Source organism: Leptonotus elevatus, chromosome 9, assembly GCF_054856555.1.
Source record: "Leptonotus elevatus isolate MCC_2025b chromosome 9, RoL_Lele_1.0, whole genome shotgun sequence".
NCBI classification, from domain to species: Eukaryota; Metazoa; Chordata; class Actinopteri; order Syngnathiformes; family Syngnathidae; genus Leptonotus; species Leptonotus elevatus.
In genome coordinates this window covers 3,477,038-3,498,793 of record NC_141247.1, presented here as the reverse complement: position 1 = coordinate 3,498,793, position 21,756 = coordinate 3,477,038, and the positions used below count along the sequence as shown (strand labels likewise).

The 21,756-nt window shown below is 39.2% G+C and overlaps 1 protein-coding gene across 1 annotated transcript in view; it reads right to left on the bottom strand.

The window, feature by feature from the left end:
- Window positions 1–18,339: 18,339 nt before the first annotated feature.
- hspa9 (heat shock protein family A (Hsp70) member 9) overlaps window positions 18,340–21,756 on the bottom strand; it is a 31,098-nt gene continuing 27,681 nt past the window's right edge. Inside the window, exons 15-16 of the mRNA XM_086084523.1 lie at window positions 20,059–20,199; window positions 18,340–18,730 (exon numbers count right to left, since the gene is read on the bottom strand). Coding sequence (XP_085940649.1) covers window positions 18,605–18,730; window positions 20,059–20,199 — 267 coding nt within the window. The 3' untranslated portion in view covers window positions 18,340–18,604. The remainder of the gene's footprint in view (window positions 18,731–20,058; window positions 20,200–21,756) is intronic.

The window sequence follows — 21,756 nt, the reverse complement described above, 5'->3', positions numbered from 1 at the left end:
GATAGGAACCCGGGCAGCATACCAAGAGCAAAAATCCTTGTATAGATATATTGATTGATTGATTGATTGATTGAAGGCCACAGACAGACAGACAGACAGATATCCAATGAATAGGGAGAAAAGGGACAAATTATGCTTTTAAAAGCACATTTCCATGGTCATTTCACCCACGCACACATGCACTAATAATGCTATGAGGATGACCACGCGTGACATTAACTGCAAAATAAACTTTTTATCCCAGTCACGAGTTAAGCCATATTGGTATATATATATGGTGAATTGGTGGGAGGGATATTTGTTCAGAAGATGTAACTCACATTATGTTGTAGCGGCAGCTAGCAAGAAGTTCAGCGTAGCATGCAGCAGGATCGACTCTCAGCTGTAGCTTTTCCTTTGTCAAAGATAAATCGGTCCTTCAGCAAGACAAGTTTGTTCCGAACCATAAATACCGGTGACCACTTACTTCATCCTTTCGCCCGTGAACCCTTTTTTAACAGGCTGTGTGCCCTACACGACGTCAACAAGTCTCTCTCTCTTACTTGCTCGCCCACTCGCTTGCTCACTCGCTCTCAATCTCTCGCCCGCTCTCGCTCTCTCTCGCTCTCTCTCGCTTGCTCTCATTGTAGGATTTGTAATCCCTCAAAATAATCCAAATTTGTAATAAATGTACCTGTAATCTGATTGCATGTTTTTTCCTGTAACTGTGACGGAATACAGTAAAAAAAAAAAGTGATCTAATTACGTAACGGCAGTACATGTATCCCGTTACTCCCCAAGCCTGGCAATGAATAAAAACAACACCGATAGCTGTGTTGCGCTGCTAGCAATAATGCTACATGGTTATTAGCAGCGCAAATGCCGCGGCTCACAAATGAAAAAGAGAATTGCGTGTGCTTATGAAGACCCGCGATGGGACACATGCGAACCAAAATGTTCGAGCTGGTTTTAAAAGCCGCTTTACGGGCGCCGAATGGCTGAGTGGTGCCATCGGTGCAGGCGGCGTGGGTTCGCTTACCCGCCTGGGAGACCATGCTAGTGTGTGTGAGTGAGTGAATAGAAAGAAGAAGAAAAAGGCCGCTTAACCCAGTGACTGACAGACTGAAGCAACAGACCAGCGGCAATGTTGATCACGTATGTAAACAAACATACAAACATGGCTGAGAATGATTGCATCCGGCCAACTTATTGAGCTTGTCTTTTCTATTTTAATGCAATTAATCGATTTATTGCATATTGCGACAGCCTTAAGCATGTATGCTAAAATACGGTAGCAAGCATTCTACCATGTGTTTTAAAATGGCAACTGGAGTAAAATAGTGAGTTCAGTTGTACTTTATAATTCAACTATTTAACTCACGGTACTCACGTTATTCGTTGCTGTGCACTTTAACAGGCGTTCACAATCCATTCACACACCACAGCGCGGCCGGTGCGGCCTCCCAGTTTGTTTTGGTGGATCGCGCTAATGCTTCTCCAGCGGTTGGGTCCTCCCAGAATGATGGCAAGCCCCGACGTTTTCTTGCTTCCTTACCTTCCAAACCATGCATTCATTGCTGTGGAATTATCTAGCGGCTGCTCTATTCCCATGTACAACTGCATAACTGATAGATTGCAGTTTAAATTGTGCCTTGTAAGCATGTCTCGACATTAAGCTGATGCCGTTTACGGAGTTCCGCCGGATTTCGAGTAGTCTCCGCGGATAGCGACTCGTCGCTACACATTGCCAAATGGGTGGGATCCAAACGGGGTAAACAAAATGAACGACAGGAGACAGGAAGTCACACTGCAGTCTGGCATTTCATTTGATGTCTTTTTTTTTCACTTTCACTTATCATCTCCACATTCGACTACATACAGTGACAACTCTCTTCTGCTTTCGCCGCCGCCGTCGCCACTAGCCTCTTCCCCGCAGTCCCAACACAGGCCAGCAGCCAACCAAGAACGAGCATGAACTAGACCACCAATCAGAAACGTGCGTTGGCGCAGCAACATTTTCCCCGAAGCTTGGTTGGAAGGAAAACGTCACCGGAACTCAGTGCACACATAAGACAAATTTAAGTGCGCCTAGTTTTAAAATATGAAAAAATAAATTTTCTTGAAAACTACTTGGGCAGCGGCCAGTTTACTTGGGCGCCCCACCCAGTATTAACATGGTGTGGAAATGGCTGAGTGGTCATCCTACTCCTGAAGTTGTCATCACAAAAACGGGGGAGAATTTCATCCGTCACTTTCAAGTGTTGGAAATCATTTCTGCGTGTTCAAATAAATTCAAAGTTGAAATCTGTGAACAAGTTTGCCAGCTTTATTTCAGATTCTGAAAGCCACTTGGAGCTACTGCTCAATCATGCAGCTCACCCACAAATGTGTTCTTCTCAAAGTTCATGCATGCAAATATACAGAAATCGTTCCCTCCCCCTTCATTGACAAAGAAAGTACCTTTTGGTCTCTTCTCAACATGTGACATTTCCTGTCTAAACAAGTCTACACACCCCCTCTCTTATCTCTTCCTCAAGGATGTGGGCAAACACCTTGCCCCCACCATCTCCCTGCACCAGAGACCCCCCATAAAACTCCACACAGAGCACAGCCCCCCCTTAGTCTTGTCCTGTCAGCAGAGTGAAATACCATCAGGCCATCTCCCATTGAGTTCTTTCAGTCCTTAACAGATGTGAGGTAAATTATTGGCTTCCTAGATAAACTATTGAACTCTGTAGCAGCTTTGCACCAGAGATTCCCACATATCTGCCCTGTAGATTATTCAGATTAAGTCAGACACCTCACTTCCTTAGGGGGAAAACAGACCACATTCCACTGACATATGGGAACAGTTTTACATATCTAACTAAAATCAAAAACACTTTGAAGAATATATATGTAAAACAGAAAAACAATGTTAATAATTCATCACAAGCAAGGACGTACGAGAAACATAAATGGCTCGCAGGCTGTCCACAGGTTATCTAACTGGGTTGAGCTATGAGCCTGTTCCGAGTACTGTAAATTTCAACGTATTGGCAAATTTGTGCACATGTGATTGTGTCATTTCACACACCACGGAGCTCGTTACATTACAGTGTGTGTGCATCAACATGCGTCAGTCCTGAATATTTCCGCTTTCATTTTATACCTACACAGTGGTATAAAATAAATTTAATATTACAATTATTAATAAAAAATACCGGGCGCTCACTTATGTGTCACTTCAACCAACTCTAAACGGTCGCCACTGGTTTACATATTTGTTTCATACATATATTTGCTTTAATACCTAAGACTTCTCTATGTCTTAGGTATTGAAGCAAAGGGGATTGGCACACTGCGATTGGTTGGCAACCAGTTCAGGGTGTCGAACTCTCGAATTCTAAGAGGTGCAACAGCATCTAAAGCAGACAGACATTCATTATTAAGTACTTCTAACATTTTATTACAGTCTGTTATGTGTGGCAAATTAAAACAAGAATTTTAAAAGACAAATGAGAACTTTGTAGATGTGTGAGTGGTTATCACGCGGAAGCAGGATTGCTTTGTATTCAGTTGAGCCACAGGCACCTCAATATAAAAAATCACACTAAAATGGTCAGAAATAAAAGTATCTTCTACCTTAAGGCCAATCGGGGTCACACCAATAGTAAAAACTAAATCTAATGCATTGCCAAATTTGTGAGTAGGGCCAGCCACCCACTGGGCCAGGTTGAAGGACTCAGTAAGATTTTAAAATTCAGTAGCCATTACATCTGAGGGATCGTTAATATGAAAGTTAAAATCGCCCACAATTAGAATTTGATAAATTTTTAAAACAACTAAGGACAAAAACTCTATACACATACAATACAATAATACAATACAAGTACATTTGCAAATATTTGTTTAAGAATTGTATTTTCCTTGTTTAGATAGTCCTTGGTTTGTCAGATTCATTTTTTGTGTTTGTTGGTTATGTCTGTGTTTTTTTGTTTAATTGTATTTCCCTTGTTTAGTCTTTGGGTTAGATTGTTTGTCAGATTGTCTTGTTGTTGTTTTTTTATGAAAAAAAAAAGAGAAAAATTGTGAAAATAGTTACGTGCAAGTGATTAAATCATATACACTATGTGACTCCTGTATGTTTTTTGTTATTTCATTGGAGTTGGGTAACGGAGATGGCTTTGGAAGGTCAGGTTTACATGTTTATTCATTAATTTGTACTTTTTTTCCTTAATTTTCCCCCTTTTAGACTGCAAAATAAAAACAATAAAAAATGCAAATATTTATTTAAAACGCTGCGCGCACACACACGTGCAAAGTACATAGGCTATAATTTAATATAAAATTGTAATGCAGCTTAATGCTTTTATTGTGGCAAAGTCAGCTAAGAAGCATTTTGGTAATAATTAAATTTATTACTGTTTAAATATTCAAAATCATGGGGGTGGAGTGTGTCTTCACCATACAGCCATATTTTAGTTTCACATTTTGCAAAAACATTATTTTGAACTTTTTGTAATAAACGACTTTAATGTTACAGTGATTGGAAAATTATGCTTGTTTATCAGTTGTATTGTGTGTACAGTACTGCAGCATATTACTGGATGGATGGATCAATGGCCGAGGCACGTGGTGGCAGCAAGAGGCCAAAAAGGCAAAGAATTCCTGCATCAAATTAAGCTCAGAGTCTTGAGTCCTGTTTACTAACATAAAAATAACTACAGGTAATAGATTTTACCACCGGAAAAACTATGGGGGGGAAAAAAGTCGTCTTTTGGTGATGTAAGGCATCAACATCGTTTTTAAAAATATATATATTAAGTCGTAATTTCGCTGTTCGGTTTCCTTTTCTACTTATTGTGTACAGGGCAGTAACATTTGCCTTGTTGCCGCCAAGTGGCAGAAAGCTCTATTGTAACTGAGCAACCCATTGACAATTGTAACAGCTCCAATGCATTTAATTCATAACATTTTATGCAGCCGTCCAAGGTCGGCATGCGAACCGTATGGCTGCATGGTTAAGAACCACTTATTTAGACATTTCAGGTATGAACTTATGGCCACCCCAATGAAAAATTTCTGTCTACGCCCCTGGGATGGATGGATGGATGGATGGATAATCAGAATAGAGTAGTCCATCAAAGTGAGTCAAAGTTGCGACATGAATCATTGTTGAACTTTTCGCTTTTGAACTATTGTAATCATCATTAATAGAAACAAATGTCTGTGTGACAGAGAGAGAGTGAAAGAGAGGGAGAGAGACAAGAAAATATGGAAAAGTATGTTTTGTTTGAACATTTGATTGACAAGAAATACTCAACGAAGTGGAAACATTTGCTTTGATACAGACAATGAAAGTCCTGACCAGAAATCAGGTTGACGTTTGCCTCGAGGCTTTTGAGACAAGTTCAGGACATAAGAGAACAACTGCGCTCAAAATACATGGGAAGTTTCTCGTCGACATAACGAAATGACAGATCAAAGTTTTCAACATGGCAGATCAAAGATGCGCATCTGCAACATAAATAGATCACTCCTCCTAGTCCCATCTCCGGAGGATGAATGAGCTTGGATAGTATGATAGGAGATTGATGCAACATTTTGCAAACATGAGCGACAATGGAGAGTGTAAAAAAAAAGAGCGAGCAGCTATAAAGGACCCTCGTTAGGTACCTTATGTGTGTGCAAAGTTTCATGCATTGACTTATGATTCAACCCTCAAAAACAGCCACATTTTTCATTGTATAAAGCGCATGGTCATGGCAACAGCGTGCAATGAAATTAAAAGCTTTCAAAAACTTTTTGTCTTAGACATCTTAAGATAAAACATGCAAAGTTTGAAGATGACAGAGGAGTTCATTAACATGACATCTATAGGAGTCCCAAAAGTGGTGCCAAATTCCAAAGTAAGTAAAAATGGGGGACTTGCTGCTAGGTTTAGCATATGGCTCCTAAATACTTTATTTTTATGTCAAAGGCAGTTTCATATGCTTCTAAATTTTCGTTGCTCTAGACCAGTGGTGGGCAAACTCGGTCTTCGAGGGCCGGAGTCCTGCAGGTTTTTGGATGTTTTCCTGCTCCAACGCAGCTGATTCCAAACAACAGGATCGTTATCAGGCTTATGCAGAGATTGCTGATGAGCTGATCATATATCAGCTGCGTTGGAGAAGGGAAACATCCAAAAACCTGCAGGACTCCGGCCCTCGAGGACCGAGTTTGCCCACCACTGCGTCTAGGTGAAACATACAGCCGGCCGGGAATGCTTTGTTAAGAAGGAATTTTGATCTAATGGGCCAAAAATGAGAGAGGAGTCGAGCTGGAGACTCATGGGCAAGTGGCGCTCCACCAGAGACACATGACCTCCACTTCCAGTCCACTTAAATTTCTAAACCTACCAGGCAGTCAGGGTGGCGGAAATCATTGAGTTTTTAAAACAATTGTGTCGCTTAATCGATGTTGTAATAAAGAGTCAATCTAAAAGTCTAAGGTTATTACAATCCTTCTGTTCTAGTTCCAGCCAACAGTTAGTATCTCTGTTGGGTTGTGGCCATAGAATGATATAGTGTAGTTGGTTAGCTATAAAGTAGTGCATACAATTTGGTGCCTGTAGACTTCCTTCAGATTTACTTTTCTGAAGAGTAGACAGACTAATCTTTGGGGGGTTTTTTTATTCCAGTAAAATTTTGCAACGGCCGAGTCCAACAACTGGAACCAGTTAGACGTAGGTTTAAATGGAATCATTGAGAAAAAATAATTTATTTTGGGTAAAACTTTCATTTTAATGGTGGCTATTCGTCCTATTAGAGAAATAGGAAGGTTATTCCAGCACTCCAAGTCACTATAAATGCTATCCAGAAGTGGAGTAAAGTTTAAATGAATTAAATCAGTTAATTTAGGTAAGATTTTTATGCCTAAGTATTTTAAATTACCTATAGGAAATTAGTAGTGTGGGTCCTGGCTTGCAGGGTTCCATGAATTTTCTGTAATAGGTAGTAGTGTAACGTAACGTGTAAGTGAATATAATAGTGAAAAAACGGGGAGGAAGGTGAAAGTGAAGGAAATTAGCGGGGGATTAAACATATAACAATACACCAGTAACTGGTAACTTAAGCGAGATTTTTTGTTTAAATATATTTTAGATATAGTTATGTATTAATATTATATTTGTAATATAGCCTAAACATATTGAGTATTCATATTTTAGGTTTTATAACCACATATACAGTATATGTATACATCTAATAATCAAACAAAGTTTAGTTCCACCAATGCCAGGGAGTGAAATTGGGGTTCCGGAATTCGAATCCGCCCAATTCATTTGTAAAGACCTTCGCCCTTACAGCGTTGTCGAAAATGATGACTTTTTTAGAATGCTAGCAACACAGGAACTGAAATAAGAGGTACCGAGTCGTCGGCACTTCGCAGACAAAGTCATCCCCGCATTATTTGAAGAGACTAGAGGGAAAGTAGAGGGAGCATTTCAGTCTGCAAAACCAGTCACACTAACCTACGATGGCTGGACTTCAAGGGCCACCGAGTCCTTTGTAACTATTACTGCCCATTCCATTGACAAAAACTGGGATGCATATAACTTGGATGTATAAATCTCTGTCCTTCAAACTCGGGAAATGAAACTGGCGCTCACATGGCAGGGGTGCTTAAAGGGACGCTTGATTGAGATGAACATGAGCGCTTATATGAAAGGTCTCTATGTGTTTTATATTTAGTTCAATTCAATTAAAAAAAAAAAATTTCATTCTTTACAAAAAAATGAAAGGGGACAGGAAGAAATTAAATTTGTGGTATCTGTGATATTTAAAATAAATAAATAGATGAATAAAATTGAATAGAAATGAAAAAATAACAATAATAGTAATAATAAATCAACACAAAATAAATGACATTAAGCAGTCAAAAAGCTATCATGGTAACAAACAAAATGATTCAAGAGCATTGCCTTATGCTATATATATTTTTCCATGACTACATTTCACACATTTTGTCCCGCCCACTTTTTGGGCTTGGCCTGCCTTTTCCCCCCATCTCACCCTGTCAACGTCACGACTCACAGGCTATTAAAGAGTGGCCTTTTTTAATGAGTTATTTATAGTGGAGAGGCAATTTGTGAAAACTTGAATAAATCGTGCACTTTGTGACAAGTTTTTGCAATTTTGCATAGTGATTGGCATGGATATAAGGTTTTCAAAAACCACCGCATACAAGTGCACTCGGGTGGAGTGCCCTCTCCGTGTCGGGAATGAGATCCTGCCCCAAGTGGAGGAGGTCAAGTCTCTTGGGGTCGTGTTTTCGTGTGAGGGCAGGAGGGAGTGGGAGATCGACAAGCGGATCGGTGTAGCCTCTGCTGTGATGCGGACTCTGTATCAGTCCGTTGTGGTGAAGAATGAGCTGAGTAGAAAGGCAAAGCTCTCGATTTACCGGTCGATCTACGATCCTACCCTCTCTTATGGTCACGAGTTGTGGGTCGTGACTGAAAGAACAAATTCCCGGATACAAGCGGCTGAAATGAGTTTCCTCCGCAGGGTGTCCGGGCTCTCCCTTAGAGATAGGGTGAGAGGCTCTGTCATCCGGGAGGGTACTCGGAGTAGAGCTGCTGCTAAGGCTGGTTCGGATGCCTCCTGGACGCCTCTCTGGAGAGTTGTTCCGGGCATGTCCCTCCGGTGGGAGGCCCAGAGGACGACCCAGGACACGCTGGAGAGACTACAGTTAGGTTTCCATCCAATTGTTTCGAATATTTTGATTGAACTTACTGAAAATGCACAAAACGGACATATAACTTATGCCTGTTTCCATCTGTTTGTCTTTTGCGAATATTGAGAGGGGACCCCTCCGCTGTATGTGGCGGTATACACTATAGAGATGTGATCAACCAGTAATTTAAAAGAAGAAGAAGAAGACCAGGAAGCGACTGCGCCGATGACGTCGTATGAGTTTGCTTTTGTATTTATTGATAAACCATAGTGTTTCTTTGCTGTTTTTTAAATCTAAAAATAGCATTAATATTCACTTATTTAATTAATTCCAAAAAAGATTTATGTTTCATCGTCCCCACAAACATACCTTACTTTATCATCCGACATTGCTTTGGGGCTACAAACGTTCGTGTGACGTAATATTCAGTCAAAACGTGCGACGTGTATCCGGTCTAGTCGGCGTTTATTCGCAAAACTTGTTTCCATAGTCAAAATTCGCATTTACCTTTTTTTGAAACGCTTCAAAGGCCACCCCTTCTAAGCGTAAAAACTTTTGTATCCAATTTTGGGCCATTTTTTAAATTTCTAGCATTTCTTGAAAATGTTAATAAAAATGGGTGGATGGAAACCCAACTTATGTCTTTCGGCTGGCCTGGGAACACCTTGGGATCCTGCTGGAGGAACTACACAAAGTGGCTGGGAAGAGGGAAGTCTGGGCTTCCCTGCTAAAGCCCTGCAACTTGACCCTGGATAAGCGGTGGAAAATGGATGGATGGATGGATGGACAAGTGCACAAAATCAAATATGGCTGCCATTGAAGACTGGAATGGCGCATCTCAGCCTCTGTTAGCACTAAAGATCCTTGGACAACACTACTTTTTTCTAGTTTTTTGTCATGGGTACATTTCTAAAATCAAATTTCTGTTCCAATGTCATTTTAAGGTCAAAGACTATTTTAAAGGTAATTAAGCCAATAAAGATGATGTTTGGCTCTATCACATGTATAATCACCTATCAAAACATATTGTTAAAGGACAATGCATGTGTAGCGATTATTTGGGTTGCCGTAATGGCTTATGAGAAATTCAGACGGTACTGAGGGGAGTTGTAATTTCCTCAGCAACCTCTGGGGCACCACGGTGACTTTGCTTGTTTGTAGGAATAAAATAAACGCTAAAAATCCTATTATCAAGTATTCATAATCTGAAGTTGCTACTTTAGTTTATGATGGAGTTCTTTGCCTTAATAAGAGAATTACTAATCCACTCAGTAAACACAAATGATTCGGCAGAAATTGAATTTCAACAAACAACACATTTATTTAGTAAACACACACATATATCAGTCACACCCTAACCAATTAATGGAACGGAATTTAAAAAATGCGCGCGTTTTAGGGATGCGCAGTGTGGTTGCGGGTCCTTGCGTGATGCGTGCTTTGGGGCGCGCGTTTTGGCTCAAGTCCGGGGCTCAAAGAAAGAAGCCGCGTGGTCGCTCTCAGCGTGTTCGGCGACCTTGTTTCTACTGATGGTCAGGAGAAGTTCATGGGGCAGGAGGAGCGAAGAGGGAGAAGAGAGGGAGAGTTCCTTCGCGCGCTGGCTTTTAAACTGTGTCCAAAGGGGCCGAGCAGTTAGTCTCGCCTCTTCCATGTACGTGAAGCAGACTTGGTCCACTGAGACTAAGCTTTTGGAATAGCATTTGATAATTTTTGATCAGAATTGACAAGCCAGATGCTTCATTTATCATTCTGAACACATTTCAAACATATTCGCGATCATAAAGTTATTGAATCCGCTAAGCTTACTAATTAGCTAAACTTAGGTGGCTACAGAAATTACACACATCATTCATTTGAGATAGACATACAGGTTGTGTACGAAGATAAACAACAGGAGTCACTTGATGTCAGTCAAGTACATAGAGTCCGTGTATGTCCCGAATTATGTAGACATAAGTTTTTATTTTACATTGATGATAGTGCAGCCCTTTTCGCATCTGCACTATAGGCTACGGCAGAATCTGCTCTCCATTCAGTATGAATGGATGCTGGCAAATGGGCGCGCTGCTTATGAAATCACCATTGCATTATTTCATCCATGGTACATGTGAAATAGTAGATATGGATGAGTGTTGTTGTGAAGCTGTATTTTGGGCTTGACGGCGGCCGGCTGGCGGTCGGCTGTGTCTCGCCGGCTTAAACCCAGAAATAGATTTGTTGTCTATATGTGAAAGCTTCTGTGCATTTGAGTCCTTGATACCGCCCCAAATCCCTCACACTTTTTGATGGGAGCCTGTTGTAATGGAAAAGTAGTATAGTTTAGTGCTGGGCCAAGCGGAGCGGAATGCTGCTGTTTGGGGCTAATAGGAAATAGGTGGACGATTGGAGGTGCAAGGCGGACTTCAATTGCCCACATCAAATGTGCGTCCGATTACATCATCCTCAAGGGGAGATCTTGCAGTTTACCTGTATAAATGCACTGTGCATACAACAATCTCATGTCTTGGAACCCTGCCAGTCCATTTCTGCTTTCTAGTGGCAAGTATGTGTGCGCTTCCACCACCCTGACTTTAACGGAATTGAGGACATCCGCATTCATTGGCTGGGAGTCAGCTGCTTTAACCATACGTTAATATAATTTGTGACTACAGGATGTTTAATCTGGTAATTATGAAATTAATGTCAATCTCTTATACCAAGTAATTTTGCATAAACATATGGTAATTGGAACTGTCCTTTAAAATTTTCCACTAGTTTCTGAAGTATAGTAGATAATGATTTTAAATGTGTCTTAGTTTCAAAGATGGACTTTCAACACTCAACGTCATTAATGCTTTGGAGCAGATGCTTCTGTATTCAGGCTCTCTATGTGCTCAAGTGTAATATCTACAACATTGGAGAAAATTTGTGATTGATTTAGACTGTTTCAATTGATTTTGACCTATTGATACTGGCTACTAGGATATACATTCAGGATATTTTCAATTATGAATGAAAAGCAACTATTTTCAGGTATAACAAATGAAAAGTGAATTATTTGGGGTACATGAAGTGTTTGAGGAGCAACTGTACACTTTGATGGGCACTGTATTGAAGAACAAATTTGAGGTACTAGTGCATCTTATAGTGACTGACTATCAAAAATTCATGAGCATTCTTCTAAGATGTACAAAATTTTTGATTATCAAACCTTTGCTGTTGGAAATATGACCACCTATGCACTGGTTTGCTGTTGAGGATCCATACAGATCACTGGCAGCCCCAGCAAAGCAAACAGTGTGCGATCACCATAACTCATTCAAACCCAAAAACTTATAAATACGTTTTGTAGTACTTTGTCCTTCTCGGTGGAGCTGTACATTGCCGACCCTGACAAAGAAGAGGAGAAAAAGAAGACATTATCAACAAGGACAGGCTGCACTGTTCTGTCAAATTAGCTAAGGGGCGCTACAGAAAGGACAATAGCCTACATGGCACCCTAAAAAACAGACAACAGATATGTTATAGTGAATCCATAAGGTCAGCTCAATTTAAAAATACATACACAGCGATCCTAGCGCAATACAGGCAGGCCAATTTGGAGGAGTACGTCATTTTGCATGATTGACTTCTGCTGATCTTCTGTATATTGATGTCTTGTTATACAGTAAACCTCTCTCGCTCGTTGTTACCTTACTCAGCTTTTCATTTCATCTTAAGGTTGCACCACTTTCTCCACTTCTGTTCATCATCGTCACATTTTGTACTCATGTCCATTCTCAGCTTCTTGGCATTTCATCCGTTGCTCTTCCTCACAGTCAAATCCCTTTATCGCTCTGATCTCTAATTTACATGCACTCCGTTTGCCATCCCTCTGACAGCCTACGTTATTAACGTGAGGAAACTATGTCACCGAGTGAAAACTACCGTTAAATTCAATCACATACTGTTCTCCTGGAGAGTAGTTAACGAGCCAACATTGCCACCGAGGACGTTCGCTGTAGCCAAATGGAATAAAGAAGAAACACAGGCTTCCCGTTTCTAGCAACTTATAGGCTGCTCTTCTGTAATACTGTGAAAGATGAAGCCCAAGTGTCAGGATTTCAAATCTTCAAAAGAGATGAAGTAAAATGTATCTTTAGTTTCCTCTCCAAAAAGTTCACCGTCTTTCACGCAATCACGCTCAGGTCTTCCCACAGAATATGATCTGTCCTTTGGTGCCTCCTAGTGCACTCTAAAAAGAGACCAACTTGAGTCTAAAAAGAGAATTGTTGACCGACTTAATTGAATTGCTTCATGGTAACACACAATTGAATTAAGTTAATCTAAGTTCATATATTAAGTAGAATTAATTATGAGGTTTAATTAATGGAGTTCCTTAAACTTAATATATTAATTTTGGAATAACTTAATTCAATCCTGTGTTGCCACTTGAAGCAATTCAATTAACCCATTAAGGCCTAAAGCGCCTGCCAAAACATGCCTGTAAAACCTATGGGTGACTTTAGAGTCACCCCCGAAAACCTTAAGTTTTCCTGGAAATTCAACAATATTAAAAATAATTGATATCTCAGCTCCTGAAGCAATTTTTTTTTTATAGCTTACACCTGTGGTGTTCACACAAACCTTAGTTTATTATTATAAACCTTCAATCTATATATTTCTTAAATCAACAACAAAAATGTTGCATCTGCGGATATATAACTCCATATATATTTACCTTCAACACTGGAGCGCAGTTGTAATAACTTCGGCAGATCGAGTGGTAATTATTCATCGTCCATCCCGTTGCAAAGAATTTCTCATAGAGGGGCAAATGGAGGAAACACCACTTTGGTGATGTTTTTGGTGAGGAATTAGCATTTTAACATGGCTAAAAGCTCCAAAAAGTTGACTTTTCCTGTGTTTGCAGCGTTTCTTGTTTGAAGTTGTTTTATGTGTTTGTGTGTTACTGTTTTTCAGTTGGTATTTATGTTTTTGTCTTTTTTTGTGTTTGCAGCATTCGTTTGCACTGCATTTGCCAAGTCGCCCAATAAACGGTGCGCAGTTCCCAAAATAAATTCCAAATTGCGGATTTCATTAGGTTTAGCATATGGCTCCAAAAGACTTATTTATAGGTCTTGGGCTGATAAATACGCCTCCTAATTTTTTGCAAATCTAGGAGAAAAGTACAACTGGGAATATTTTGTAAAAAAAAAAAAAGTAAATAAAACTGCAGGCGCTACAAACGATTATTAATATAATTATAATAATATTTTTTTTAAACTCCAAACCTGGAAATACATGGTTTAAAATAGCCACCTTGCTCCTAAATGTTCCTCAAAACAAATGTGCTTCAAGAGATTGACCGAGCAGGCCAAAACAAAACATTTTATTTTGAGGGTTGAATATAGTAACAATGTTATTGAAGTCTAATTGCTGCCAAACGTATTTCATGCTGTCAATGCGTGCCTTGGGAGTGAGTGTGCCGTTAAACTCTGACAGTTCCTTCGAACAAAAAGTCAAAGGAGAGGTGAGTGGAGCAGCAGACTGGAGCTGTCGATCACCACAAACGCATATATACAGCCAGCACACAATTATCCCTGGGACATGTTATAATGATGCTGCCAATGTGAGTGGCAGTATCATCCAGCAGCTGTTTGTATACCAAGTAGGGACTCTCCTTTAAATGCCAAAAGTGTAGCATATTCTGCATTTAACTATATACGTCGTATAATTATTACAACAGAGTATAAGAGCTTTGCTCTTCTTCTCTTTTTTATCACCCAAATAGGAATTATTTTATAGCAAGTCAGGTCAATGTTATTTTTATAGCTCAGAAGTTAATAAGTTATTTCAAGGCATTATATAAGGAGTGGGTTTAGAGCACGCTATACACACAAGAGGCTTGAATAATTGAATAATTATAGATGAGTGGCACGAATGCAGAGGTACAAACCGTTAGTTTGCTGGAAAATCAAATGTACGGAAGAGTACTAGGGCCAGCGAAGAGAAAATAAAAAGGGTTAGAATTCTGATTTTAATCTCAGAATTCTGACTTTAAAGTACAAATTCTGACTTTAACAGGGTTCTTGCAGGAATCACCAAGTTAAATTTTAGACCTTTTTTAGACCATTTTAAACCATTATGACAAAACGTTTAGACCAACTTCGAGACCCAAAAAGTAAAATAAAAAATTCAAACATTCAAACACACAAAACTTGTATGACATGTCAAGTTTACCGGTAATTTGACTGACAAATTTGTATGCTTAATAGCGTAATAGACGCATTAAAGTAAACACTAAGTGTAAAAAAGAAGGTAGTCTACCCTCAGATGGGGGGAGTAAAATCATGTGCATTCCTGGCATGAAAACAAATCAGGGATGAAGAAGGTGAGAATTATATTCAACCCCTCTAAGGGTGTCTGTTGGCATGCTCCCTTGGAATATTTCATATTTTAACACTTCAATTAGATGCATTTTGAAAAACAAAATCAAGCACAATTAAAAGACAGCATCGATCTATGTATGGTCACATGATCACGTTATGCTATACTGTATAAGCAGGGTTGGAAGGGTTACTTTTCAAATGTATTCTGATACAGTTTCTAGTTACGTGATAAAAGTCTACTTAGTAATGTAACCCAAGTACCGTAATATTAACGAAATGCAACTTGAGTGATATTTATTACTTTTGGATTAATTCAATTCCAAATAGGCTAATAAGGACAAAATAAAAAAAGATCAGTACAATATGTTTTGGATACAGTGGACCCCGCTATTTGCATGGGATAGGACTACAATTGGGATAGCATAGGGATGAGAAAAGCGGAAATCCATGCGTAAATTGAAATGCACAATTTTTATACTGTATAATTATAGAAATACAGACAGAAAAAGCTGGATGAATGCAGCTGGATGAATGAATTGATTGAAACTATTGCTAGTGTCATAGGGGGAAAGTTTTAAAAAGGTACTACTGATTGTCACACTGCTCACCTCACATAAACAGACAGCTACATAGACAGACAGACTCTTGCCTTGACATAATATTTATTTTCTCAGAATGGATGGAACGGATGTAAACACTTTGGTAAATACAATTTTAGACCTGGCAGGAAAGTGTGGGTGGGTGTTTTTAAAGACATTCAAAAGACATTAGTCAGAATTCTGAGATAAAAGTCAGAACTCTGACTTTAAAGTCAAAATCCTGCAAACCTAACCCCCAACCCCTTCACTGGCACTAATCCTCTCCCGTACAAATGAAATGTGCATGGGGGAATTTAGGGCACACTCTACTGGACCATTCTTGTATGTTATTTTCCATTATGCAAGATGGTCATTTATTAGCCAATTAGCTAACAAACAGAAAACAAGCACAACACTCCACAAATGTGATACTGTGTTTTCACTGTAATATTTTTATTTTAAAAAGTGATGACAATAATATGTCACAAGAGGTCCATTATTAAAGATGCTCATACATAAGAGCAACGTTCTGCTACCAGCTGGGCTCTATTCTGTCTGACCTTGAGACGTCAACAAAAGCCTTCCCGACAACTTAATGCTGGCAAGGAGCATGTGTCTGAAGTCCTGCTTGGTAAGCAGCACATCAGCCATCACTCGCATCCACTCACGCACTTTCGACTCCTGTGGCTTGGCAGCCTTGTTCGCTGGGATGTGGACCAGACGTGAGGTTAAGTTGGTGCCTGTCAATCGTCAGGACCTCTGTCTCAGCTGTCCTCCTGAGTGCCTGACTGTAGCATAAGGTGATGCATCACACCAGCAGCTTGCCAAGATCATTTCATACCTCAGTGCTTCCAAATGCTCATTCCAGACCACTTTTAGGTAGAACAAATCACAATCTTATTGTCCTTATATAACACTGCACTTATCTACAAAAGAGCTGATATGTCATGACTGGTCAGTTGACGCCATTAAATCTAAGGAATTGTGCTAACGTTTCAATGAATGGTCCTGCTTTTCTTCCATTCCACAGCCTCATTTTTAATTCCATAAGCTTTAGACCTCAAAAGGGATTAACGTGACATTTAAGGCAACAACTCCCCAAAATTAATAATACTTATTTGGGGTGGGCAAAGGACAACAAAAATCCTTGACAAAATGTGTCCACTATTTTGAAAAGGACATAATATGAATAAAACAAATGTTAAATTGCTTTTATACAAGTACTTTGTTCTGTGTACCTGCACTATTCCAGCAAGCAAGTTAACATTCTCTTCTTACAATTCTGAGTATGTTCACGTTATGTTAAGGACCACACCTCAGTGAGGGGTGGTCACCTTGGCCACCCCACTGAAAAAAAATTATGATTACACCCCCGTCTATCAGTGAACGAAAGAAAATTAACTAATACACAAGTGAATGTGGAAATTTCAATGACTATTTGATGAATTTAACACACTTTAAATTGCAGCAGATATATTGAATCCAGTCCAATCCAGCATCAGATAAGCAGTGTTGGGGAATCCAGGTCCGGAAAGTAAAAGCCCTGCTTGGCACAGATTGGCTTTCGCCATCTCACAGGTAAACAAGCTCGTCTCCACCTGTTGAGTAGACACACCTGAGGCTAAAGCCCAGTTTCAGGGGTTTTACTTTCTGGACCTGGATTCCCCAACCCTGCAGGTAAACACTTCAAAACGAAATTAAAAAAACATTTGCTCCCTTTAGATTAACATTTGTAATCAGCCATCAGAGGCATTTTACTGCAGGAGCAGCCACCCACTAGTGAGTATATCAGATTTAAGCTAATTAGTGCTCAAGTTCTACAATGGATTTTTAAAAATAAACAGCTTGGCCAGGTCGTGTGTAGATGTAAAATATTAAATCAAAAACTTTCTTTAAAAAAAAAGAAGGCATTTAATAAGATACATTTGCAATCAGCATTAATACATGAATGAAACAATATTTTTTTTTACCAATAATTCATTACCATTTTAAAATTTATTAGCAAAACTAGAGCAATTATTGTGTTTTTACGATGCTATTTTTAAATTAATCAACCAATCATTTTATTCAATTAAAAAACATTGTATTAATAAAATAGTTCACCGATTTTAAAATATTGATTAGAAATTATGAATCATTGCTCAATGTCCATGTATTTAATTTCATTACTATTCGACAGATTAAATGAAAAATGAATACAAAATAAACAACAAAAAAATACACATTTAACCCATATTAGGAAAATTTGCTTAATTAACCTAAGAAATATTGCAGGACTCTAAATCATGCAAATACTCGGCCAACTGGATTACTTCTATGCAATGACTAACTCGGACTGCTCTGAGTTCTCACAAAAACCTGTTTGCAGGAATACCCGTTGGGTAAAATATCAAATCAACCCGGTTTCAAAACATGCATATTATTTGTATTTGCTGCGGCTGTTAAAGGTGAAATAAAGCTCAATAGTCTAAACAGTCCACTGGCGTGAATTGTTTCATGTTTGTTTACATTACAGGGGCCCTGGGATTGTCTAGCACCCAGTTGTGAGTGTACCCCATCTTTGCCCCAGACAGCGAACCCAAATGAAGCCAAACACCACAGGAAATGGATGGATGGGTGTCGCTTTTAAGATGCAGATCAATGTTTCCCTCTGCTGGACAATAACGGTACAATCCATCAAGAATGGACTGCAAAATGAGGCTCATCTTTGTCTCATCGGGGTTACAAACCACACTTGGTTCAATCAGTCCCAGGCCTGATTTTATTATTACAAAAGACAGCAACATAATTGTGACCCACCTGCCCAAATTTCCGTTGAACGCCTAAATACATCTACATCAACTCACACATGCATTCATCCATCCATTCATTCATCCATCCATCCATACATACATACATAACCTTGCTTCACATCATTCACAATGGGCTTCCTATTCCCTCCCCTCCCTAACAGTCCTGTTGTCGAACTCAGTGACAACAAACAGGCAGTGCAAAGTCAAGAGTCTACTGCTGGCCCTCTTTCTTGTCGTCCTCCGAGCTGGAGCTGGAGCTGGAGCTGGAGCTGGAGCTGGAGCTGGAGCTGGAGCTGGAGCTGGAGCTGGAGCTGCTGCTGTCGCGTTCTGACGCCATCTGCAGGAGGAATAACACACATCATACATTGCAATCTGGCACCAATCTTTCATTTACACAACTTGGGACTCGTATGGTGGACCGTTAAATATGCTGTTCAGTGTTAGCATCTGCTTCATACAAGTTTTTTATTTTGTATGAGTGTTAGAAATATATATATATATATATATATATATATATAAAATAGAAAATTCTAGCTTGGACATGTATTGTAGAGTACCTTCAAGTTGTTGGTTTTTTCCCCCCATGTTTTACAAGTGCTCAATATGGCCACCACTGGCAGTAGTGCTAATTTCGTCAACGCAAACTAAACAAAAATAATTTTGTCAACACAAATAATTTCGTCAACACACATTTTTCACCGGACTAAAACTAGACTAAAACCTCATTAATAAACAAAAACTGGGAATAAATCAGTATGCCTTTTTGTCGACTAATGAAAATGAGATGAAAATCTACTTCACTTATTGAAAACTGGACATTTTAGCTCATGAACAAAGACGAGACCAAAATTATGATTTTGTAAAATCCTGTCTGCTAATCTGTCACAGTGACAGCGTCACATGACACACCTGCTTTCAAATCGGCAGCCAACAAGTGCAACATGCACAAAAACGTGAGATGGACAGGAGGTAGATTCAGTGAAAGGATTAAAAACAAACCAAAAAAGTAAATTATCGCTATAACGAAACAATCCAATGGAAAAAACTTTGACAAATAATGTTTACCCGACCGCTAACTAATGCTGGCTAACTTACTAGCTCATTGAATGGAGCCATAGTAGCCACTTGTTGATATACTGTAATTGTGTGTCAAGGTATGTTTATTTTTTTTTTTTTTGTGAATTACTGTTCCCTTGGCAGTTATTGTGGATTTCTATTGAAAATTGATTGTTAATTGTTGCCAAGTTTGTATGTCATAGAGCAAATACTAAAAAAAAAAAAAATGTGTGTGAAGCAGTTTTTCCATCAAAAAGATGAGAGAAATTTTATGTGAAAACTGTTTTAGATCTGAAATGTTCAATATTATCTGCTAACAAAAAATACACAGGGGTAAAATGATTGTCCTGATTAGAATGTTGACTAAAACTAGACTACTAATTTTTTATTTTATTGTAAAACATGAAATAAACATTTAAAGGTATGTCTAACAGATGTGTCCAACCTAGAGCTTTCTATCACTTTTTTTTCTGGAGATATCGCATGATGATTTTGGGGTATTAGTTTTGAATGGTAATGCAATAAAATGAAATGATCATGTGTTTTGGGATCAAAGAACAAGAAATATTGAAATCATCTTAAGGGTGTTGACAACACCATAGCACACACCTTTTTGTAGGCCATTTCAAAGAGCTTGAGTGACGACTGCTGAAGGTTGCTGGCCGCCTGCTTGATGTTCTCTCCAGTTTCGGATTCCTTGTTGGTAAGAAGATCTCGGACCTTGGTGATCTCCTCCTTCAGTTTGGCACACTGCAAGGAGGGAGTTACAAAAGCTGTACTTCAACTTTCCCAATTGGCCAGATATCCTGTGCCAATGCATACTTCACTACACAGCACACTTCCTTGCCCCCTTGCTTATGTTAGTCACCAGACTTCGACATAATACAACACTGCATTTACTTTAACCTCCTATCCTCACCTTTGTGTCCCATTCGGTTTATTAAAAAAAAAAGAAAAAAAAAAAGAGTATTAAGGACCCCCGAGAAAAGCAGTACACCTAAAACATAGGTGTCAAACTCCGGTTTTCGAGGGCTGCAGTCCTGCAGGTTTTATAGGTTTCCCTCTTCCAACACTAGCTGATTCCAATCAGCAGGATCGTTATCAGGCTTATGCAGAGCTTGCTGATGAGCTGATCATATATCAGCTGTGTTGGAGAACGGAAACATCCAAAACCTGTAGGACTGAGTTTGAAACCTATGACCAAAAACAACATTGTGTAGAGTATAATCCACATTCACTGCCATTGACAAGTATTCTTGTCAATTACATTTTTTTTTTTTTTTCAACGAAGATGGGTGGGAGTCTGGGGGAGCATCTGATTCTACTCTACTGCAAAAACTTGGAAACAACTTTACTGATGCAAAATCACCAGTAGATGACATTGCTCCATTTGATTCAAAATAAAAATATATTACACACACACACACACACACACACACACACACACCCTTGAAAAGTAACATTTTAAACAATCTCAATGAACTCAAAAACAATTTCCAAAATGTTGGCAAGACCAAGTTTAATATACATCTGGTTAACTTATAACATGGAAGTAAGGTTCATAATAAAAATTTGATTACACACTTTTCAGTTTTACTCAAATATGGGTGATGCAAAAATGAGTACACCCCTCAACAAAAATTACTAAATCTAGTACTTTGTATGGGCTCCATGATTTTTAATCACAGCACAGATTCTAGGCATGGAATGAACAAGCTGGCAACATTTTGTTGCATCAATCTTTTCCCATTCTTCAAGAATGGCCTCTTTTAGAGACTGGATGCTGGATGGAGAGTGATGCTCAACTTTTCTCTTTAGAATTCCGCATAGGTGTTCAATTGGGTTCAGATCAGGAAACATACTTGGCCACTGAATCACTTTCACCCGGTTCTTCTTCAGAAATCAAACAGTGGCCTTAGATGTGTGCTTAGGATCATTATGTTGGAAAAGTGCACGACCAAGGGCACTGAGTGATTGCAGCATCTTTTCTTTCAGTATTAAGCAATACAGCTGTGAATTCATGATGCCATTAATGAAATACAGCTCCCCAACACCAGCAGTACTCATGCAAACTGACATGAGGACACTGCCACCACCATGTTTCACTGTAGGCACCATGCATTTATCCTTGTATTCCTCATCTTTGTGACGCCATATAGTTTTGAAGCCATCAGTTCAAAAAACTTTTCTTGGTCTCATCACCCCAGAGTACAGAGTTCCAGTAGTCTTCACCTTTGTCAGCATGGGCCCTGGTAAACACTAGGCACGCGTTTTTGTGCCTGGGCTTTAGGAGAGGCTTCGTCCGTG